Below are 19464 nucleotides of genomic sequence, written 5' to 3' on the forward strand. Positions count from 1 at the left end.
CTTTGATCTCAGAGTACAATTGAATAATTTATAGAGGTCATCTGCATATTTATCGTTGACTCCGGGACTACTTTCTTCAGCAAAACGATTGAGATATTCTGCGGTATAAAAGTCGAACTCACGTTTGGCTAACGATCTACAAACATGATTCCCCCGAAAGCGGCGTATGGCTGCCTGAGTGGTGGGGTAAAAACGGTCATACACGTAAAAACCCACTCGTGCAAATTTGTGAGTGAACGTGGGAATTTCAGCCCATGAGCGAAGAAGAAGAAGAAGAACATTGATTGCTAAATCTGGTTCAACAGAACAAGGCAGTCCCATCTGTCGTCTGCTGCAGATCTGTCGTTTGCTACAGAATCATCGGCTACTGATCAAGTTGACCAACAACATGGAAATTGCCACTTACAAAGTTGGAGATACGGTTAAAATAAAAGGTGGCGAAGAAGGTCGGATCTTGCGTGTGTTATTTTTCAATTCTAAACTAAACAACGGTGTCTAAGTTGAGGTCATGCAGGCAGATAGATTTACAAGTTTTGACCTACATTGAATAGACCAGCAGAATAAAACTACTGCAGTACAGTACAGATAACTTACTGGCCTAAGACTGAACAACAGACATCAAAGTAAGGCTCACCTAAATGACGATTGAAGAAGTAAGTAATCCAAATTTGAACACTGAAGCACAACAGCTCGAATAAGCACAAATTCAGCAATCATCCTCATCGCTTGAAAGTCACACACGCAGTCTTTTTGGCGAATGCCTCTGACAACTGAAACCGGCCGGTAGCTGCACAGTATCATATGCATTGAACGGCACAGTATCATATGCATTGAACGGCACAGTATCATATGCATTGAACGGCACAGTATCATATGCATTGAACTGCACAGTATCATATGCATTGAACGGCACAGTATCATATGCATTGAACGGCACAGTATCATATGCATTGAACTGCACAGTATCATATGTATTAAACGGCACAGTATCATATGCATTGAACTACACAGTATCATATGCATTAAACTGCACAGTATCATATGCATTGAACGGCACAGTATCATATGCATTGAACGGCACAGTATCATATGCACTGAACGGCACAGTATCATATGCATTGAACTGCACAGTATCATATGCATTGAACGGCACAGTATCATATGCATTGAACGGCACAGTATCATATGCATTGAACTGCACAGTATCATATGCATTGAACTGCACAGTATCATATGTATTGAACGGCACAGTATCATATGCATTAAACGGCACAGTATCATATGCATTGAACGGCACAGTATCATATGCATTGAACTGCACAGTATCATATGCATTGAACTGCACAGTATCATATGCATTGAACTGCACAGTATCATATGCATTGAACTGCACAGTATCATATGCATTGAACAGCACAGTATCATATGCATTGAACGGCACAGTATCATATGCATTGAACTGCACAGTATCATATGCATTGAACTGCACAGTATCATATGTATTGAACGGCACAGTATCATATGCATTGAACTGCACAGTATCATATGCATTGAACGGCACAGTATCATATGCATTGAACGGCACAGTATCATATGCATTGAACGGCACAGTATGATATGCATTGAACGGCACAGTATGATATGTATTGAACTGCACAGTATCATATGCATTGAACTGCACAGTATCATATGCATTGAACAGCACAGTATCATATGCATTGAACGGCACAGTATCATATGCATTGAACTGCACAGTATCATATGCATTGAACTGCACAGTATCATATGCATTGAACGGCACAGTATCATATGCATTGAACAGCACAGTATCATATGCATTGAACGGCACAGTATCATATGCATTGAACTGCACAATATCATATGCATTGAACTGCACAGTATCATATGCATTGAACGGCACAATATCATATGCATTGAACTGCACAGTATCATATGCATTGAACGGCACAGTATCATATGCATTGAACTGCGCAATCTCAGAAACATGATGGGGTAGGACGAAAGCCAGAAGCCAACAATGCAAAATAATACTTCCAATTTTATTTCGACACTCTAGAAATAACTGTTATTCGTTTTCTTAAGCAGTATAGATGACTGAATACAAAAGCAGACGTTTTATGGCGCGTTTACCAAAAAGACAAAAGGGGACTCGTTTCGCACATGAATTTGATGACACGATTTGCGGTCGCGGAAGGTTTTGGAAACAAGCAAACGGGCACTCACAGAGTTTGTGTCAAAAAGTGGTGTTTTTTAATGAAAACGTCGAAGTAAAGGGATAAAAAGCTTACACACCTCGTCCTCGCCAGAGGCTCGGTAATACTGAAAATCAACCCTAGAGAAAATATGCACGATATTTAGAACTCGGAGTGTGTAACCTATATTTAATTTGTTTTGTATTTTACAATTACAAATTTAAAAATAAGGGAAATGAAATCGGCAAGTGGTCGTACATATCAGTTGATGTTTCACTGGACTGTTGGTTTTTTTGCTGACAAATTTATTGTGATTTCTGCATTTTAGACTTGGTTTGCATCATAGACTGACAAGATTCTGTGAGAATCAAGAATCATACTTATGAGAAAACAGTCTTCTCTTTTGTCCTAGCACAAATTGTTGTACCACATTTTCGGGACTATAAGGCGGTTTGTTATATTGGGCACAACCCCCACTTTTAAAATAAAACTGAGAAAAAAACATCACATTGGGCGCTTCCGGTGTATTGGCTGCACATCAAAGGAAGAATACAGAGTGAAAACATTTTTGCTCTGTATGTGCAGTGAGATCAAAGGCAGGTGCATTGTAGTAGCTGGTTGACCTTGAGACCTTGGGTCATTTATACTTGCCAGCTGCCTGCCCAAGTTTACAGACACTGACCTTCTTCCCCGGGGTCAATGACCAAGTTTTATCTATGAGAGGTCTCCTTTGATGTCTGAGAGGAAACTCTTCCTGCCCCAGTTTACAGACACTGACCTTCTTCCCCGGGGTCAATGACCGAGTTTTATCTATGAGAGGTCTCCTTTGATGTCTGAGAGGAAACTCTTCCTGCTCCAGTTTACAGACACTGACCTTCTTACCCGGGTCAATGACCGAGTTTTCTCTATTGATGTCGAGAGGAAACTCGGCCAGGGTGATCCTAGCAGAAACATGCATTATCACAAGAGAGGGAGTGTTGTGTTTTTTTGTATAGGGATGGGGGTACATGTGTACTTTTCTGTAGCCATACATAAGGTGATATATCGGTCAATAGGTAGCAGGGGTTCAAGTCGAGGAAAAAAGTTACGCCTTATAGTCCGAAAAGTACCCTACATGAAATTGGAATAACAATTATCTACAGACAAAACTGGTGGTGACAATGCATGGTAGGAAGGTGAACGCTCAGCTCTTGACAACCTGTACCGTTGGCAGTTGCTTCTGCCTCATCTCCTGCATTTTGAAATGTGTGTAGGTCAGGATTCCTGTCAACAGAAAAGATGTGTTTAATAAGGAACCATCCTGCATTTTGAAATGTGTGTAGGCTAGGATTCCGTGTCAACAGAAAAGATGTGTCTAGTAAGGCACCTGACCTCTTTTATTTTAAAAAGAGATTATATAATTAAGGTTGCCTTTGAAGTTTCGAACAACTGGAGAACTGTAATTCGATCATCAAACAGGAATAAATGTACTGTGTTACACAGAAAATGTCCAGCTTCCATTTTGTGTATCCAACACCCCTTCCTTATAAGATTTTATTCCTACATCTTCACAGCACCTTGACAAACATAAAAACAAAAACGTATATAGTCAAAACACATGTTTATGAGCCGTCTTTCACACATTACCCTCATTTTTGGGGGTGATGATCCGGCTTCTGTGACTAAACATTTGTTAAACAAATCAAATTGATTAAGTTAATTTACTGGAGAGTCTAATGTATTTCTAAAGATTTCCCATATTTGTGTTGATTGTTTATTTTCTTCTTCATTTCATTACTCTATTATCCCAATGCTGGGAACTTTGGGTCGCTTCCTCCCAGTGGAAAGCTAGCAGCAACCGAGTTGCGCTACCCAGGTGTATGTGTTTTTAGGTGTAATTAGCCACATGCACTTATGACAGAATGACCAAGGCCTTTTACGTGCCACTGTGGTGGCATGGATACCGTTTCTGAGTCTGCACAAAAAGTTGACCCGTGTCCGTCCCTGCCGGGATTCGAACCTGCGACCTTAGAATGACAATCCAGTGCTCTACCAACTGAGCTACCCGGCCTCATAATATCATTACGTGTTCAAAGAACTACCATTTCTTGCTTTTTGCTAGTTGGTTGTGGTACATTAGCAGTCTGTCTTTCGTTTTGCTAGCAGTGATACAACCCCTCAGAATTGATCATCAGTAATTAATTAAACAAACACAAATATTTGCATACCCGTGAGTGTGGTGACAATGCCGAAGACTTGCAGTGGCTGGAGATGGTCACTGAAGAGAAAGTAGCCGCCCAGCAGCGTCAGACAGAACTTGAGGTGACCCACCATGTTGTAGCTGGTCAAAGGTCAAGGAATTAACAATTAACAATTTAACAGTCAAAGTTGAACAAAACAGTGTTCCACATCACGTAAAATCAGAGGTACGGTGGAACCCCATGTTGAGATCCCCCAATCTAACACTCCCTTCCTCTTCAACACCTGTTTTACTCAGCTTTCCGTTCATGACCTCTGTCAATTTACCCCCATTTTGAGATCCCCCAATCTAACACTCCCTTCCTCTTCAACACCTGTTTTACTCAGCTTTCCGTTCATGACCTCTGTCAATTTACCCCCATTTTGAGATCCCCCAATCTAAGACTCCCTTCCTCTTCAACACCTGTTTTACTCAGGTTTCCGTTCATGACCTCTGTCAATTTACCCCCAATCTAAGACTCCCTTCCTCTTCAACACCTTTTTACTCAGGTTTCCGTTCATGACCTCTGTCAATTTACCCCCATTTTGAGATCCCCCAATCTAAGACTCCATTCCTCTTCAACACCTGTTTTACTCAGGTTTCCGTTCATGACCTCTGTCAATTTACCCCCATTTTAAGACACCGTCCTTTTTAAGACCTGATTTTCTTACATTTTTTGGACATCTCAAAAGGGAGGTTCCACTGTATAGTACCTCCTGATCTCAAATATATATATATAAGTAACTTACATGTTATTGCGTTGTAATGTCATGCGTTTTGTAAGCGTTACTTATAAGCAACGTGAGCACAGAATAGTGTTGTGGCTTTTGTGTTGACAAAAGGATACGTGACAGGCGAGGTGTTGCCAATAATCCAGAATATGGAGAGGTTGACCATGAATGCAACAACTCCTGACAGGAACACCATCAGCTGGAGAGAAAAAAATCGCTCATATGATTATGTTCTTCAAAGATGTGGTTTGGTGTCAGCAGTGGGCAAAATCCCAAACCTTGTTTTCAATCACCAAAAACTTTCCACTTTTTTGGGAGATCTGCCAAAATGTTCTTATGACATATGACTGAAAATTGCATTAAATGTAAATTATCAAGACTTGATAACATTGATGAACAAATACCATGACAACAAAAACAAGTACGCACATAAACGTACACACACAGAGAGTTGCACAAGCCAGGCCCACTCTCTACCCCGCCTCTCCTCCACTAAGCTTCATTACCTCCTCTTTCATGAGTAAATGTTTGGATTTGCCCAAGATGGGTTTTTCTGGCACTGGCAGACAGTTTCCCAAGTCTTTCACACACATACACACGTACACAGGTATACACTCACACAAAAAAGCAGTAACACACACCATTCCCCAGACCCCATTTCTCACACACTAAATCTACAGACTAAAGTCTGAAGTCCAATGAAGAAAACTCTCACCGGGGTCTTAAAGGGCCAGTTTACACAAAACAATTGGTACACATCCAATGGCTCAAAGAAGGTAATGACCCAATGACCCAAACCTGCCGCAAGAGACCCAAGAGAACCCTGTGATATACGTCCAGCGTCTCCAAGAAGGGAACGACACCCTTCCCCCCCACCTCAAGAACCCGAAATGTACAGACTACAGTGTGAAGTGTAAAGAAGAAAACACTCACGGCCACTCTCACCAAGGTCTCAAAGGGCCAGTTGTACAGCACTCCGTGGTACGCGTCCAGCGGCTCGAAGAACGGAATGACGAAGATGAGAAGCAGGGCAGAGAGAGGCGCCTGGTAGTACAGCAGTTGCATCGAGTTCACCTGCAGCTCCTGTTGTTTCTCCCCCACAAGCTGAGAACACACACATACAATTTTATACAGAACACACACATACAATTTTATACAGAACACACACGTACAATTAACACACACATACAATTTTATACAGAACACACACGTACAATTTTATACAGAACACACACATACAATTTTATACAGAACACACACGTACAATTTTATACAGAACACACACGTACAATTTTATACAGAACACACACACATACAATTTTATTCAGAACACACACATACAATTTTATACAGAACACACACATACAATTTTATACAGACATGCTGAAAAAATCCAAAAACAAAGAGACTGCCAACGTTCCCAAATTCAGAATAAAAAAACAAGAAAGGTAGGTTGTTTGGAACGTTTGTTATTCAACTTATTGACAAAACAATATGTTACAATCACAAATGTTCTTCTTCTTCTTCTGCGTTCGTGGGCTGAAACTCCCACGTACACTCGTGTTTTTTGCACGAGTGGAATTTTACGTGTATGACCGTTTTTTACCCCGCCATACGCCGTTTTCGGAGGAAGCATGCTGGGTATTTTCGTGTTTCTATAACCCACCGAACTCTGACATGGATTACAGGATCTTTTTCGTGCGCACTTGGTCTTGTGCTTGCATGTACACACGGGGGTGTTCGGACACCGAGGAGAGTCTGCACACAAAGTTGACTCTGAGAAATAAATCTCTCGCCGAACGTGGGGACGAACTCACGCTGACAGCGGCCAACTGGATACAAATCCAGCGCGCTACCGACTGAGCTACATCCCCGCCCCATCACAAATGTTCAATAACAAACGTTACAACAACTTACCTTTCTTGTTTTTTTATACAGACGTATAAACGGTCATAGACGTTAAAACCCACTCGTGCAAAAAGCATGAGTGTACATGGGAGTTTCAGCCCATGAATGCAGAAGAAGAGGTACAGACATGCACACTTAAACAATAGCATTTCCACCCGTGTAAACAATTATGCTGGCCATAACATTTGTCCAGGCTGTCACACGGGAAAAAGAGCATCCTTTCACTTGAACACATGATACCAAAAATGATACTTGGTTCACTTCCAAGTTCCACTGTATATATCCCCTCCTCTCTCGCGTTCTCATGTATGCAGATGCACACAAGCATGCACACTCATGAATTGAAAGTTCCCACATTGCATATATATCACTAGCATGCACACTCATGAACTGAAAGTTCCCACATTGCATTCTGTGCATTCTGCGCATTCTGTGCAATGTGGGAACTTTCATGAGTGTGCATGCCTGTGTGCATCTGCATACATGAGAACATGCGAGAGGAGGGGACACAGTGGAACCTCTCTTTTAACACCTCCCAATATCCGAGAAAAATCGGGTCTTTAAAAGGAGGGAGTCTTCAAATGGGGGTAAATTTACAGAGGTTATGAATAGAAAGTCTGAAAATACAAGGTCTTAAAAAGGAGGGAGTCTTAAAATGAAGGTTCCACTGTATTGCACAAGTATAACATAGATTGATCTATGAGTTATGACTTACTACATTCGGTTTTTTTAGTAATACAGTGGAACCCCCCTTTCAAGACCTCTAAAAATCTGAGAAAACAAGGTCTTAAAAAGGAGGGAGTCTGAAAATGGGGGTACTTTTACAGAGGTTATGAACAGAAAGTCTGAGAAAACAAGGTCTTAAAAAGGAGGGAGTCTTAAATTGGGGGTACTTTTACAGAGGTTATGAACAGAAAGTCTGAGAAAACAAGGTCTTAAAAAGGAGGGAGTCTTAAATTGGGGGTAATTTTACAGAGGTTATGAACAGAAAGTCTGAGAAAACAAGGTCTTAAAAAGGAGGGAGTCTTAAATTGGGGGTAATTTTACAGAGGTTATGAACAGAAAGTCTGAGAAAACAAGGTCTTAAAAAGGAGGGAGTCTTAAATTGGGGGTACTTTTACAGAGGTTATGAACAGAAAGTCTGAGAAAACAAGGTCTTAAAAAGGAGGGAGTCTTAAATTGGGGGTTCCACTGTAGGCTAAATGTGTAGTATCCTCCATCATAGTCCATGGTCTGTTCCAGATGGAATATTTCACACACAATTGACTTAATTGCACTCATAAAACAAGGGACTCGTCTATTGAAAGAAGAAATGCGTAGACTTCATGACAGAAAGTTAACAACGAAAATTAGCATAATGATTTATGATCAGGAAAACGGTTTGGTGGCGAATTTGTTTAAAATGGTGAAAAAATAAACGTTTTTGTCAAGCAGTCTATTGGGGATAATAGTTCAATCTTAAAGTTAAATAGTTAAATCTTAAAGTTAAACTATGTCATTATTAGTATATATCGACACTTACCACTTGGTACAATGACGTGACCAAGACTCCTATGGAGGCATAAATAATGCCTACCAGGTTGAATTTCACATCATAGTAAGAGTTAAAAAATACTCCAACAATGATTGGAAGCTGCAACAGAGGGGTGAGTACTATTAGCATTAGGACTACTTAAATCAATGCTAAAAGATAAATCTGTACAAATTCCCATCAGCTAGATCATTTCTTTCCCCACTGTCTGTGATACTTCACCAGACTTGGTTAGTTATCATGTATATATTTGCTAGATTCCTTTAAGTTTAACATCCAAAACTCTGCCAAGAGAATTTCTTGCTTCCTGTCTTTCACAAGTTACTGGATGCTCTGTTTTCAACATTAATTCCCTTTTGACATCTGAACTGATAAATCGTATCAACATCAACATCTCACATCAATTGCTAAAAAATACCGCCCCTGAAAACAATTTGTGTTGAATTTCACACATAAATATGCATGCAAAATTCTTCTGTTGAATACCGCTTTGTACGGAATACCTAACGACATTTTCTACCATTTTCCGGAAAAAAGAAACTGAATTTGTTTGTATCGAAAGAGGTTGGAACGCGTCGTCTGCTCCAGTCAGGATGGGCGTGTCTTACCAGCGTTGCTTTCACGCGCATTGAAAAACTTCTGTTGTAAAAGTGCGTTTGAATAATAATTATGCACGGCGTAGTCATGGTTTTTATCAGCTGGTAAGTCCCAACGGTGTTGCTTTCCAATGAGAGATTCGTGAAGACAACGAAACCACAAAAAGTCAGTGCTAACGGGAGCATGTGCATAAAAGGTAGACTTTTCGGCTGAAACAAGTTCAATTTTTTGCAGATAAGCAGCCCAAGCGTCGTTACAATGAAGTGGATGCACGTTAGAGTCATGTTCGGAAACGCATAATGCGTATATATCCATTTGTTTAACAGCACAATCACAATGGAACAGCAAATATTCAACACAAGACAGACTGCCACCACAGACTGACTGGGAGCAGCCATTGTGATTAATCATCTGCGGGATAGCTCTGCACACGTAAACTTCCAAGTAAAATATTAAAACAGGAGAAAATTACTTTCATGTATTATATTTGTTTTGCAGAATCGTATGCAGTTCCCTTTATGTAGAAATATATAGTTGTTTCTAGCACATCACATCTTTATTCTGTGCTGAACTTTCTTCCTGGTTTGTTTACTTCCTTTAGACAACAGTGGTCTTTGACACGTTGGGATTATTTCCTTGTTGATCATCCCACTTCGCGCTACTCGGGGCTGGTCAATGGAAGGCCAGCAATGGGAAAAGAAGAAGAACTGCTGAAGGCTGTGAAAGCTAAAGACATCAAGAAAGTTCAGGTGTGAGACTAAGAAACCTCCCTGAGAGTGAGGGGAACAAGTCTAGCTGGGAAAACCCAAACATTGACAGTGAAGGAGAGGGGTTTTTTGGGGGGAGGGGGGGGCTTGTGCTGCTCTGTGTGTGTGTGTGTGTGTGTGTGTGTGTGCTTTGTAAAAATAAGGGATATGTGCTTTGTAAAAATAAGGGATAGGTATGTGCTTGAGGATTTTTTTAAGTTTAGGCAATTTAAGTAAATTTTAACTCAACTCATGAGAATTAAGCCCTAATAGTATTATGTTCTAGCAGTCAGGTCTGTACGTTTTGCATGCTAAATTTGCATTCTATACACCAAATCAATTGATGGTTCGACACATTCTATGTTCACATCCATGACATGTACACATCAGTATCGGAGTGCCGCTTTTCTACCCAGCACAGTGAAGGACTGGAACTCTATACCAGCAGCTGTCGTCGAGGCCTGCACTGTCGACACCTTTGTGTCGCGCGCCTCGCACTAAACCAGCAGCCACTGTGACTCATGTCCCCTCCCCCCCATACTCCCCAACCTGTGAATTTTAATGGACTTTTGGATGCTGGAAACGCTGCTTTATTGGACTTGCGCAACATCCCATCAAGTGCCGAAATAATCACTACTGTTGATTGTGGGCAGTAATGGAAAGACAAGACAAAGACATGACATTTTTATGTAAATAAAGAAAAATAATAAAGTTTATAAATTTGTATAAATAGAGGAAAATGTTAATAACTCTTATTTTCTCCAACAGAAACTTCTGACAAGTGCCTCGGTGAAGAAAAAAAGCGGTGAAACAACATGGCAGAATGTCGACACAGGTCACAAAATCCGCAAACATCTGACTCACATCAATGTGAATGCACAGGAGACGGAGACTGGCTACACACCACTGCTATTGGCAGTTCTGGGGGGTATGTAGTACATGTGCAATACATACATTGTACATCTGCAGTACATATATTGTACATGTGCATTACATACATTGTACATGTGCAGTACATACATTGTACATGTGCAGTACATACATTGTACATGTGCAATATATACATTATACATCTGCAGTACATACATTGTACATGTGCAGTACATACATTATACATGTGCAGTACATACATTGTACATCTGCAGTACATACATTATACATCTGCAGTACATACATTGTACATCTGCAGTACAGTGCTATCTCTGCTTTAAGACTTCTTTAAATCTGAAAAATGTAGAACTTAAAGAGAGGGAGTCTTATAATGGAGCTAACTTTATTTACACTATCACTATGAAGAAAACATCTGAGAAAATGTAGATCTTAAAAGAGAGGGAGTCTTATGGGGCGGGGATGTAGCTCAGTCGGTAGCGCGCTGGATTTGTATCCAGTTGGCCGCTGTCAGCGTGAGTTCGTCCCCACGTTCGGCGAGAGATTTATTTCTCAGAGTCAACTTTGTGTGCAGACTCTCCTCGGTGTCCGAACACCCCTGTGTGTACACGCAAGCACAAGACCAAGTGCGCACGAAAAAGATCATGTAATCCATGTCAGATTTCGGTGGGTTATAGAAACACGAAAATACCCAGCATGCTTCCTCCGAAAACGGCATATGTCTGCCTAAATGGCGGGGTAAAAAACGGTCATACAGCAGTCCCTGCAATGTACGGCCCCCGGCGTGAGCGGACACCTGACATGTACGGACACATTTGCTCGGCACGGAGTGTTTTCCTTCTATATTTGCCCCCCCTTAAACGGACACCTGCAAAACGTGGACGCGGACACTCATTTTCGGTCCCAACAGTATGAGTTATTTCTAATATGCTGACTGTTAGCAAATGATAACAGGCATGTCGAGAAAAAAGATATCAAGCATGAGCCTTTTAGGCGAATGCTGATATTGTTTGTGAGACATGACTGTTATCATTTGCTAACAGTCCGCATATTAGAAATAACGGTTTTATTACCGTTTAATTCGACCAAAACAAATTTCGAAGTGACCCCGCGAATTAGACAGAACAGCCAAAATTGGAATTTGAGCGCTCGCACCTGATTATGCCTGTCAGTCAAAGAATTCTCGTGACCTGGGTCAGCCAATCAGAGTAATACTCCTGACGTGATGAATATTCACAGGTCAAATGCGTTCAACACACAACAATCTCACAAGATAAACCATGTTCAACATGCGTTTCGGTTGCTTCGCTTTTCTTCTTGAATAGAGAGCGACAGGTTTAGAACCGATTCAAGGCGGATGGGAAATGACGTAAAGATACATTTGACGTAATGCGAGTGACGCAATATCACTTGATTTTTCGAACTTAGGTAATTTAGATTTCAAGTGAGCGGGTCGGCATTTCACACTCAGGATGGGCGGTACCTTGCTGTTCCGTAAAGCACCCACCGACAAAACTCGCTTATCAGTATTTTTGTAGATAAAGAGAGTATTATCTGACAGCATTTGAAGTGTCATTCTGTAGAATAAATCACGCTGATATTTTTGATTTAAATTTTTTATTTGTTTTGTCAATTTTTAGCTTGATAAACAAAAAGGGTCCCTGCCTGAACGTTATAACATTTAACAGGTCACCCAGAATCCGTCCTGATTGGTCAAAAAGCCATATGGGGCACTGAATTGGTAATAACAGGTCATACCTCCAATGTACGGACAGACCATCGTCAAATTTTCACCACAACAAAATCGATAACAGAGCAGTCCGGTTCTTGGTACAAAGATCACAGCCGCAATGGCGTGATGACAGTCACTGATAACTTGAGTGCACGTGTACCCATCACTGAGGAGGAGGGGTAGCTTTGGTCAGGAGTGGAGTACATGCGAAGATGCCAACATGAAACTGCACTGAGCTCTTTATTCTTGTCTGTTGGACGTAAACAACAGAAACCACAGTCGATGAAGGTCCTGAGCGAAAGTGAGTGAAAAACCGGCCACAGTTCTCAGCATCGTGTGTCTGTGTGTAGGCCTAACCTCTTTCATTGACAAGATACTCTTGTTTCCCCTCAGCCTTGACCAGTGAGTCGGTTGCCTAATCTATGAACCCTTCAGTTGTCTTGCTTTGTCAAAAGTTAGGACACTGTCAACTGGTTTTGCTCTGAGTGAACAGTGCAGCTGGCCTCTCTGGCCACAGCCCCCAACAGTACATGGCTGGAGGGAGGGAAAGAGAGAGGAAGGAGGGGGGGGGGGGTGGAGGGTTAGCTGGCTAAACTCTGTGGGGTGTCCGGTGTCACTGCATGTCAGCAGGAAGAGCATTGGAGAGAAATAGAGAGGTGTACTCTTCCACACAATTTCCAAGCATCAGTTGTCACGGCTTGGGGTAGGCATTAGTGATGGAGAGTGGGAGCTGTGTTATGTACAGTGTATTTCCGACTGAAGAGTGAAAAGTCACTGCCATGCCACATGATCGGCATGCAGTCAATAAAGCCAGACAAGAAAAAAATAAATTACATGATTATGACATGCAGCTCTATCTGCTGCTTTTTATTCAAACTGGTTTTCAAGCTTATTCTTGCAAAGCATCTGCACACGCTCCTCTGTGCTGTGTTTGTGTGGCTGCTTTCGTATGTCAGTGCATGGTGAGTGTGTTCACTGCCTTTAGGATTTATTTTCTCTTCTTTTCAACACTTTTCATACAAATCCTTTTTACAGAACGTTTAAAGAAGTATTAGGAGTTTATTGTTATTGTTTAGTAGCCACAAGAAGTGATTATCATAGACTCGATCCTGTTGTTTGTGTGTCTCTGTGTGAGTGTATGGGCGGGGAGGGGGTGGTGTGGTCACCCCTCCCGTGACCGGACACCCGCAATGTACGGACAGTTTTGCTATGGCCCAAGGGTGTCCGTTCATGAGAGGGACTGCTGTACACGTAAAATTCCACTCGTGCAAAAAACACGAGTGTACGTGGGAGTTTCAGCCCACGAACGCAGAAGAAGAAGAAGGGAGTCTTATAATGGAGCCTACTTTATTTACACTATGAAGAAAACATCTGAGAAAATGAGGTCTTCTAGAAGAAGGAGTCTTATAATGGAGGGTGTGTGTTTGTGTGTGTGCCTGTGAGGGTGTGTGCAGGTGTGTGTGTGTGTGTGTGTGTGTGTGTGTGTGTGTGTGTGTGTGTGTGAGGGAGAGAGAGAGACGTATCAATTGTCAGAGAGGAAGACTGATGAACAAACAGATAAATGTATACATTTTCAGATATCTTACTTACGTTTGTTACACATTTTATTTTAGCATGCCTCTTTCTGTTTTTTTCCAGGCTTACGTGATGTTGCAGAGATGCTTATTTTTTACTCGGCAAATGTTTTGGCACAAGACTTCAAGGGGTGAGGCTTCGATCACTGGCTCTAGCTAGTCCTTTTCTCTGGCTATAATAAAGCATCAAGTGAGAACTGGATCAGTGGATGCAACTGCCATAATTTTCTCAAGAAGAACAGATAATGAGCCAATTAAGAAATCAGCTGTTAATTAACACTGATAGACATTTAGGTATGCAAAGAAAAAGTGACTAAAATTGTATGCATGCAGAAGTTGTAGTTCACAGACTTTCATTCATTAGATATCCATGTAACAATGTTAAAATCTGCTAAATGATTGATTTTTGTGAGTGACTGAAGAGTGAATGATGAACTTGTGAAATGTGTAATTAGCATTCTGATTTTTTTCTCAGAAACACAGCTCTGCATCTTGCAGTGTTTGTAGGTCGAGTTGACCTGGTTACTCTTCTGTTGGTGAATGAAGCTGAGGTACGTCTCTTTGTCATTCTTAATCTTCTTTTTGACAGGTTATCCATGTGGTTGTGAGTGTGTGCGCATGTTTGTCTGTCTGTGCATGCTCACAACTAAATTGTCTTGTTTGACATGTCTTTGCCATCCTTATCTTAATTCTTATACATGTATGTATGTATGTATGTTTTGCCATGCGATTGTATGTGTGTGCATCTGTATCTGCTTGCACTTCTGTCTGTCTGTGTCTAAGCATAGTACTAATTGGATTTAAAGTAAAAGTGGTATATTCATTTCCATTTGTTTTTTGACATTGAGCTTTAAATGTGTGATGCCTATCTTGTTGGTGTATGTGTCACTTTCACAGACAGCATTTTATTGACAGGTAAACAGTCTTAATGATGACCACAACACACCCTTACATATTGCCTGCCAGCAAAGCACCAAGACTCCCATCATTCAGAAACTTGTTAAGGTGAGAGGAATACCAAAGTAAACGTTATTTCTTTTTCTTTTTTTAGAACTGTTCTGTCAAAGAACGTTTTGACATAAGAGTTCGAGTGATGATATGATTGCAGTCATTTTCTTTTCTGTTTTTCATTTACAAGAAAACGAGTCAAAGAAGTTCATTGAAAATAATAGAATGTTTGATAGATCTGTCTGTTAAGTTCTGTTTTAAAGTTCCATATTTAAAGGCACAGTAAGCCTCCCGTAAACCATCACAGAGCTCCCCGAGCGTCTACATATAGTACAAGCATACTTCCATTTGAACGCTCACCGAACGGGAACATCCTGGCTGCTTTCTGTCGAGCGTGAGAAATTTTCAAAGAATTTATTTTCGTGGACTTGGTCCTTAACAACAATGGCGCCTCGTTTTGGTGCTGGACGGCTGTTATGAATACCGGAATTCACGCCCGGACAGTAAGCCTCCCGTAAACCATCACAGATACTGTCAGGCTTTTACACACAGTACAAACACCCTTCCATTTGAACGCTCACCAAACGGGAACATCCTAGGTGCCCTACGTAAAGAGCGAGCAATTTTTAAAGAATTAATTTTGCAGATTGTCTCGAACACTTTTTGGACCCATCCTGAACTCAGGTCAAACATGAGTTACTTCCCTTCGGGTCTCATTCTATCGATGTAAACTGGCGATAGCCGTGAATCGATGATTATCAAAATGTTTTTGGACCGTGGTGCGTTTTTGCGCTAGACCTAACTTTTAAAATCTAAATAATAAATTGACAGCTTGTTACACAAACATTCTTTGATCATAAAATAATTCTTTTTTCATCAAGACAAGATCAGTACAATTCGAAGTTGTGAAAGTTTGAAAAAAGAAAAGCCCGGAAGCAGGGTCACGCAAGGGTCGTAGCAGACGACGGTTTATCAGTGCATATCGCCGTTCCTCTTAACAGTCAAAAGCCATCGCAAGAGTTCTTGTGAACCACAGCCGTTTGTTTCGTGCATAAAAACGTGCTATTGTAAATAAGCTCACATCGAGTCGCATTCAAATGACTAACTGACGACTACATTGTGAAAAAGGGAAACTGGATCACACGGGTTCACGATGGCTCAGGGGTAAGATAAACCACGCAAAAATAAATTCTTTGAAAATTGTTCGCTCTTTACGGAGGGCACCTAGGATGTTCTCAATCGGTGAGTGTTTAAATGAAAGGGTGTTTGTACTGTGTGTAAAACCCTGACCGTATCTGTGATGGTTTACGGGAGGCTTACTGTGCCTTTAAAGTATTTGAACATTGATCAGAGTTGGTATGTTGTTGTTGAACGTACCCATGCTTTAATTTACACTCACCGAGCCATTTGGGACAGAGAAGGTGACTGTCATCCAAATGGGAATATTAAGTGTATGACTGTATGACTGTTATCAGTCACCCCACAATACAGGCAGCTGTACTTTGTTTTTGGAGAAAAAATGTGTTTTTTTAAAGTGACTGATCTTCCCCATTCGCTTGCTGTATTGATAACAAAGGTAACTGTTGCTCCAAGTCTAAGGTCCCCCTGTGAACCATAGAGATTTCTTCCAGTGGTTTCTCTGATAGCCATGTAGTGTCTGAAACTTCAAAACACATAGGGCAGGGTTAGAGGAGGGTAGTCAGCTGAATGTGCTAGATATACAGTTGAACCTGCCCTTACAACCACCTCTCAAACATAGCAACCACCCGCCCCCATAGACCATCCAAGGGATCCCTGAAAAGTTTTTTCCTCCACTTTTCCATTGCAACCAACTGTCTATGACAGCCACTTTTGGTCGGTCTCTTTGGTGGTCGCTATAGACAGGTTTAACTGTATTCATTGTCAGAAGCCGATATAAATGAACTTTTTTTCTGTGTTACATGTACATGTATGTATATGTCTACAGGCAGGAGCCAATGTGTGGTTGAGGAACAAAGATCACCACACACCTCTGGATGCAGCAGCCATGTACAACAAAAAAGGTCAGCCAGACATGACAGAGAGAATGGAAATAAATACAGTGGAACAAACAATACCTCAAACAAATCTTAGAAAATCAGAACTTAAACAGGAGGGAGTCTTAGAATGGGGGTAAATGTGCAGAGTTTATGAACAGAAAATCTGAGAAAACAGGGTCCTTAAACAGAGGGAGTCTTATATCTGGGTGGGTGGGGGGGGGGGTGGTTTCTACGTGTATGACTGGGATTTTTACCCCACCAATTAGGCAGCCAAACGCTGCTTTCGGGGTGTTGGTATTTTTCGTGTTTCTATAACCATCCGAACTCTGGCATGGATTACAGGATCTTTTCTGTGCGCACTTGGTCCTTTGCACGAAGGGGGATAATTAAGGCACTAGCAGGTCTGCTCGTTAAAATCTCCACCCTTAACCCGCCAGGTGCGGCCGGGATTTGAACCGTAATTTTCATTCCACTACTTGTACCATGTTTTTAATCGTGCAGAAACGGTGTCCATACTGCTGGAGAGCTGCCCCACGCTGCTGTCCAACCAGTGTGCCGTGGTGGAGGCGGCCATGCGGGACAACGCTGACGTGCTGGAGTTGCTTCTGGAGTACGGAATCGACCCCAACCAGCTGGACATTCTGAGGGGGAGTACCGCTCTGCATGAGGCTGTCCGATTCTGCAGGTATGGGGGACTTTGATTGGTTGCTTGTTTTCAGTAGCTGGTAGTGAGATGACCATACTTTCGGGACAATAAGGCGCTTCATAAACAAGGATGCAGCCCCCACTTTTAAGGTGAAATTGAGAATAATCCACACAATAGGCGCTTCCAGTGTAGGCGCACATCAAAGAAAGAATACAGAGTGGAAACATTTTTGCTCCCGAGGTTCGATGAGATCAAAGGCAGGTGGCCTGGTGACCTCAGGTAAATGATGTGGGTACATGTGTACTCGTCTTTTGCCTTACATTAGGCAATACCGGCCAATAGGGCGCAGGGGTTCCTTTGGTACATTTGTGAATAGTTAGCGATGCTGTGCTGTTTAATTTCCTTTCTGAACGAGAACAAGAGGGTGTGTGTACATGACTGTGTGCGCCACTCTGTGCATGTGTGTCTGTGTATTTGTCTTCCTGTTTATGTATACCTCCGTGTGTGTGTGTGTGTGTGTGTGTGTGTGTGTGTGTGTGTGTGTGTGTGCGTGTGTGTGCGTGTGTGTGTGTGCGTGTGTGTGTGTGCGTGCGTGCGTGCGTGTGTGTGTGCGCGTGTGTGTGCGTGCGTGCGTGCGTGCGTGTGTGTGTGCATGCGTGCGTGTGTGTGTGTGTGGTGTGTGTGTGGTGTGTGTGTGTGTGTGTGTGTGTGTGTGTGTGTGTGTGTGTGTGTGTGTGTGTGTGTGTGTGTGTGTGTGAAGAAAATGAGTGTTTAACGTTTCTTGTGACTGCCAGTAATATATTGAAAGTAAGATTCTTCTTGACACTTTCTTCTTTTTACATTTAGTCAAGTTTTGACTAAATGTTTTAACATAGAGGGGGAATCGAGATGAGGGTCGTGGTGTATGTGTGTCTGTGTGTGTTTGTGTGTGTGTGTGTGTGTGTGTGTAGAGCGATTCAGAGTAAACTACTGGACCGATCTTTATGAAATTTTACATGAGAGTTCCTGGGCATGATATCCCCAGACGTTTTTTTCATTTTTTCAATAAATGTCTTTGATGACGTCATATCTGGCTTTTTGTAAAAGTTGAGGCGGCACTGTCACACCCTCATTTTTCAATAAAATTGATTGAAATTTTGGCCAAGCAATCTTCGACGAAGGCCGGACTTTGGTATTGCATTTCAGCTTGGAGGCTTAAAAATTAATTAATGACTTTGGTCATTAAATATCTGAAAATTGTAATTAAAATTATATTTTTATAAAACGATCCAAATTTACGTTCATCTTATTCTTCATCATTTTCTGATTCCAAAAACATAAATATGTTATATTCGGATTAAAAACAAGCTCTGAAAATTAAAAATATAAAAATTATTATTAAAATTAAATTTCCGAAATCGATTTAAAAACAATTTCATCTTATTCCTTGTCGGTTCCTGATTCCAAAAACATATTGATATGATATGTTTGGATTAAAAACACGCTCAGAAAGTTAAAACAAAGAGAGGTACAGAAAAGCGTGCTATGCAGCACAGCGCAACCACTACCGCGCTAAACAGGCTCATCAATTTCACTGCGTTTTGCACGGTCATTTTGAAAAAATGCAGTGCGTTCAGTTTCATTCTGTGAGTTCCACAGCTTGACTAAATGTAGTAATTTCGCCTTACGCCACTTGTTTTTTTTTTGCACCAGGGCAAAGTCAGCTGAACTACTC

The 19464-nt window shown here is 41.4% G+C and overlaps 2 protein-coding genes across 4 annotated transcripts in view; one reads left to right on the forward strand and one right to left on the reverse strand.

The window, feature by feature from the left end:
- Positions 1–2046: 2046 nt before the first annotated feature.
- LOC138965480 (solute carrier family 35 member E3-like) lies at positions 2047–9596 on the reverse strand. 2 transcript variants are annotated; one of them, XM_070337646.1, is made up of 6 exons: positions 9210–9596; positions 8593–8703; positions 6108–6266; positions 5279–5361; positions 4421–4533; positions 2047–3476 (listed from the first exon to the last, which is right to left on the reverse strand). In XM_070337646.1, exons 1-6 carry the CDS (start codon positions 9594–9596, stop codon positions 3397–3399), a joined length of 933 nt encoding a protein of 310 aa, XP_070193747.1. In that variant the 3' UTR covers positions 2047–3396. The 2 variants fall into 2 exon arrangements, with proteins under 2 accessions (XP_070193747.1, XP_070193748.1); XM_070337647.1 differs by having other exon boundaries at positions 6096–6266; positions 9210–9584.
- Positions 9597–9798: 202 nt separating this feature from the next.
- The window catches only part of LOC138965481 (uncharacterized), a 35311-nt gene continuing 25645 nt past the window's right edge, over positions 9799–19464 (forward strand). For both annotated transcript variants that reach the window (XM_070337648.1, XM_070337649.1), the window contains exons 1-8: positions 9799–9947; positions 10713–10872; positions 14203–14269; positions 14614–14689; positions 15054–15143; positions 17053–17128; positions 17606–17789; positions 19443–19464. The exon at positions 19443–19464 is cut by the window's right edge and continues 45 nt beyond it. In XM_070337648.1, coding sequence (XP_070193749.1) covers positions 9888–9947; positions 10713–10872; positions 14203–14269; positions 14614–14689; positions 15054–15143; positions 17053–17128; positions 17606–17789; positions 19443–19464 — 735 coding nt within the window. In that variant the 5' untranslated portion in view covers positions 9799–9887. The remainder of the gene's footprint in view (positions 9948–10712; positions 10873–14202; positions 14270–14613; positions 14690–15053; positions 15144–17052; positions 17129–17605; positions 17790–19442) is intronic.

Source organism: Littorina saxatilis, linkage group LG4 (genome assembly GCF_037325665.1).
Source record: "Littorina saxatilis isolate snail1 linkage group LG4, US_GU_Lsax_2.0, whole genome shotgun sequence".
In the NCBI taxonomy this organism is placed as follows: Eukaryota; Metazoa; Mollusca; class Gastropoda; order Littorinimorpha; family Littorinidae; genus Littorina; species Littorina saxatilis.

Excerpts from the sequence above, each read along its gene's own strand:
- LOC138965480 (XM_070337646.1), bottom strand. The coding sequence starts at position 9,596 with ATGGCTGCTCCCAGTCAGTCTGTGGTGGCAGTCTGTCTTGTGTTGAAT. Across the intron at positions 6,267-8,592 it reads TCACGTCATTGTACCAAGTG|CTTGTGGGGGAGAAACAACA; the intron begins GTAAGTGTCGAT and ends GTGTGTTCTCAG. Across the intron at positions 4,534-5,278 it reads GGCAACACCTCGCCTGTCAC|CTACAACATGGTGGGTCACC; the intron begins GTATCCTTTTGT and ends ACCTTTGACCAG.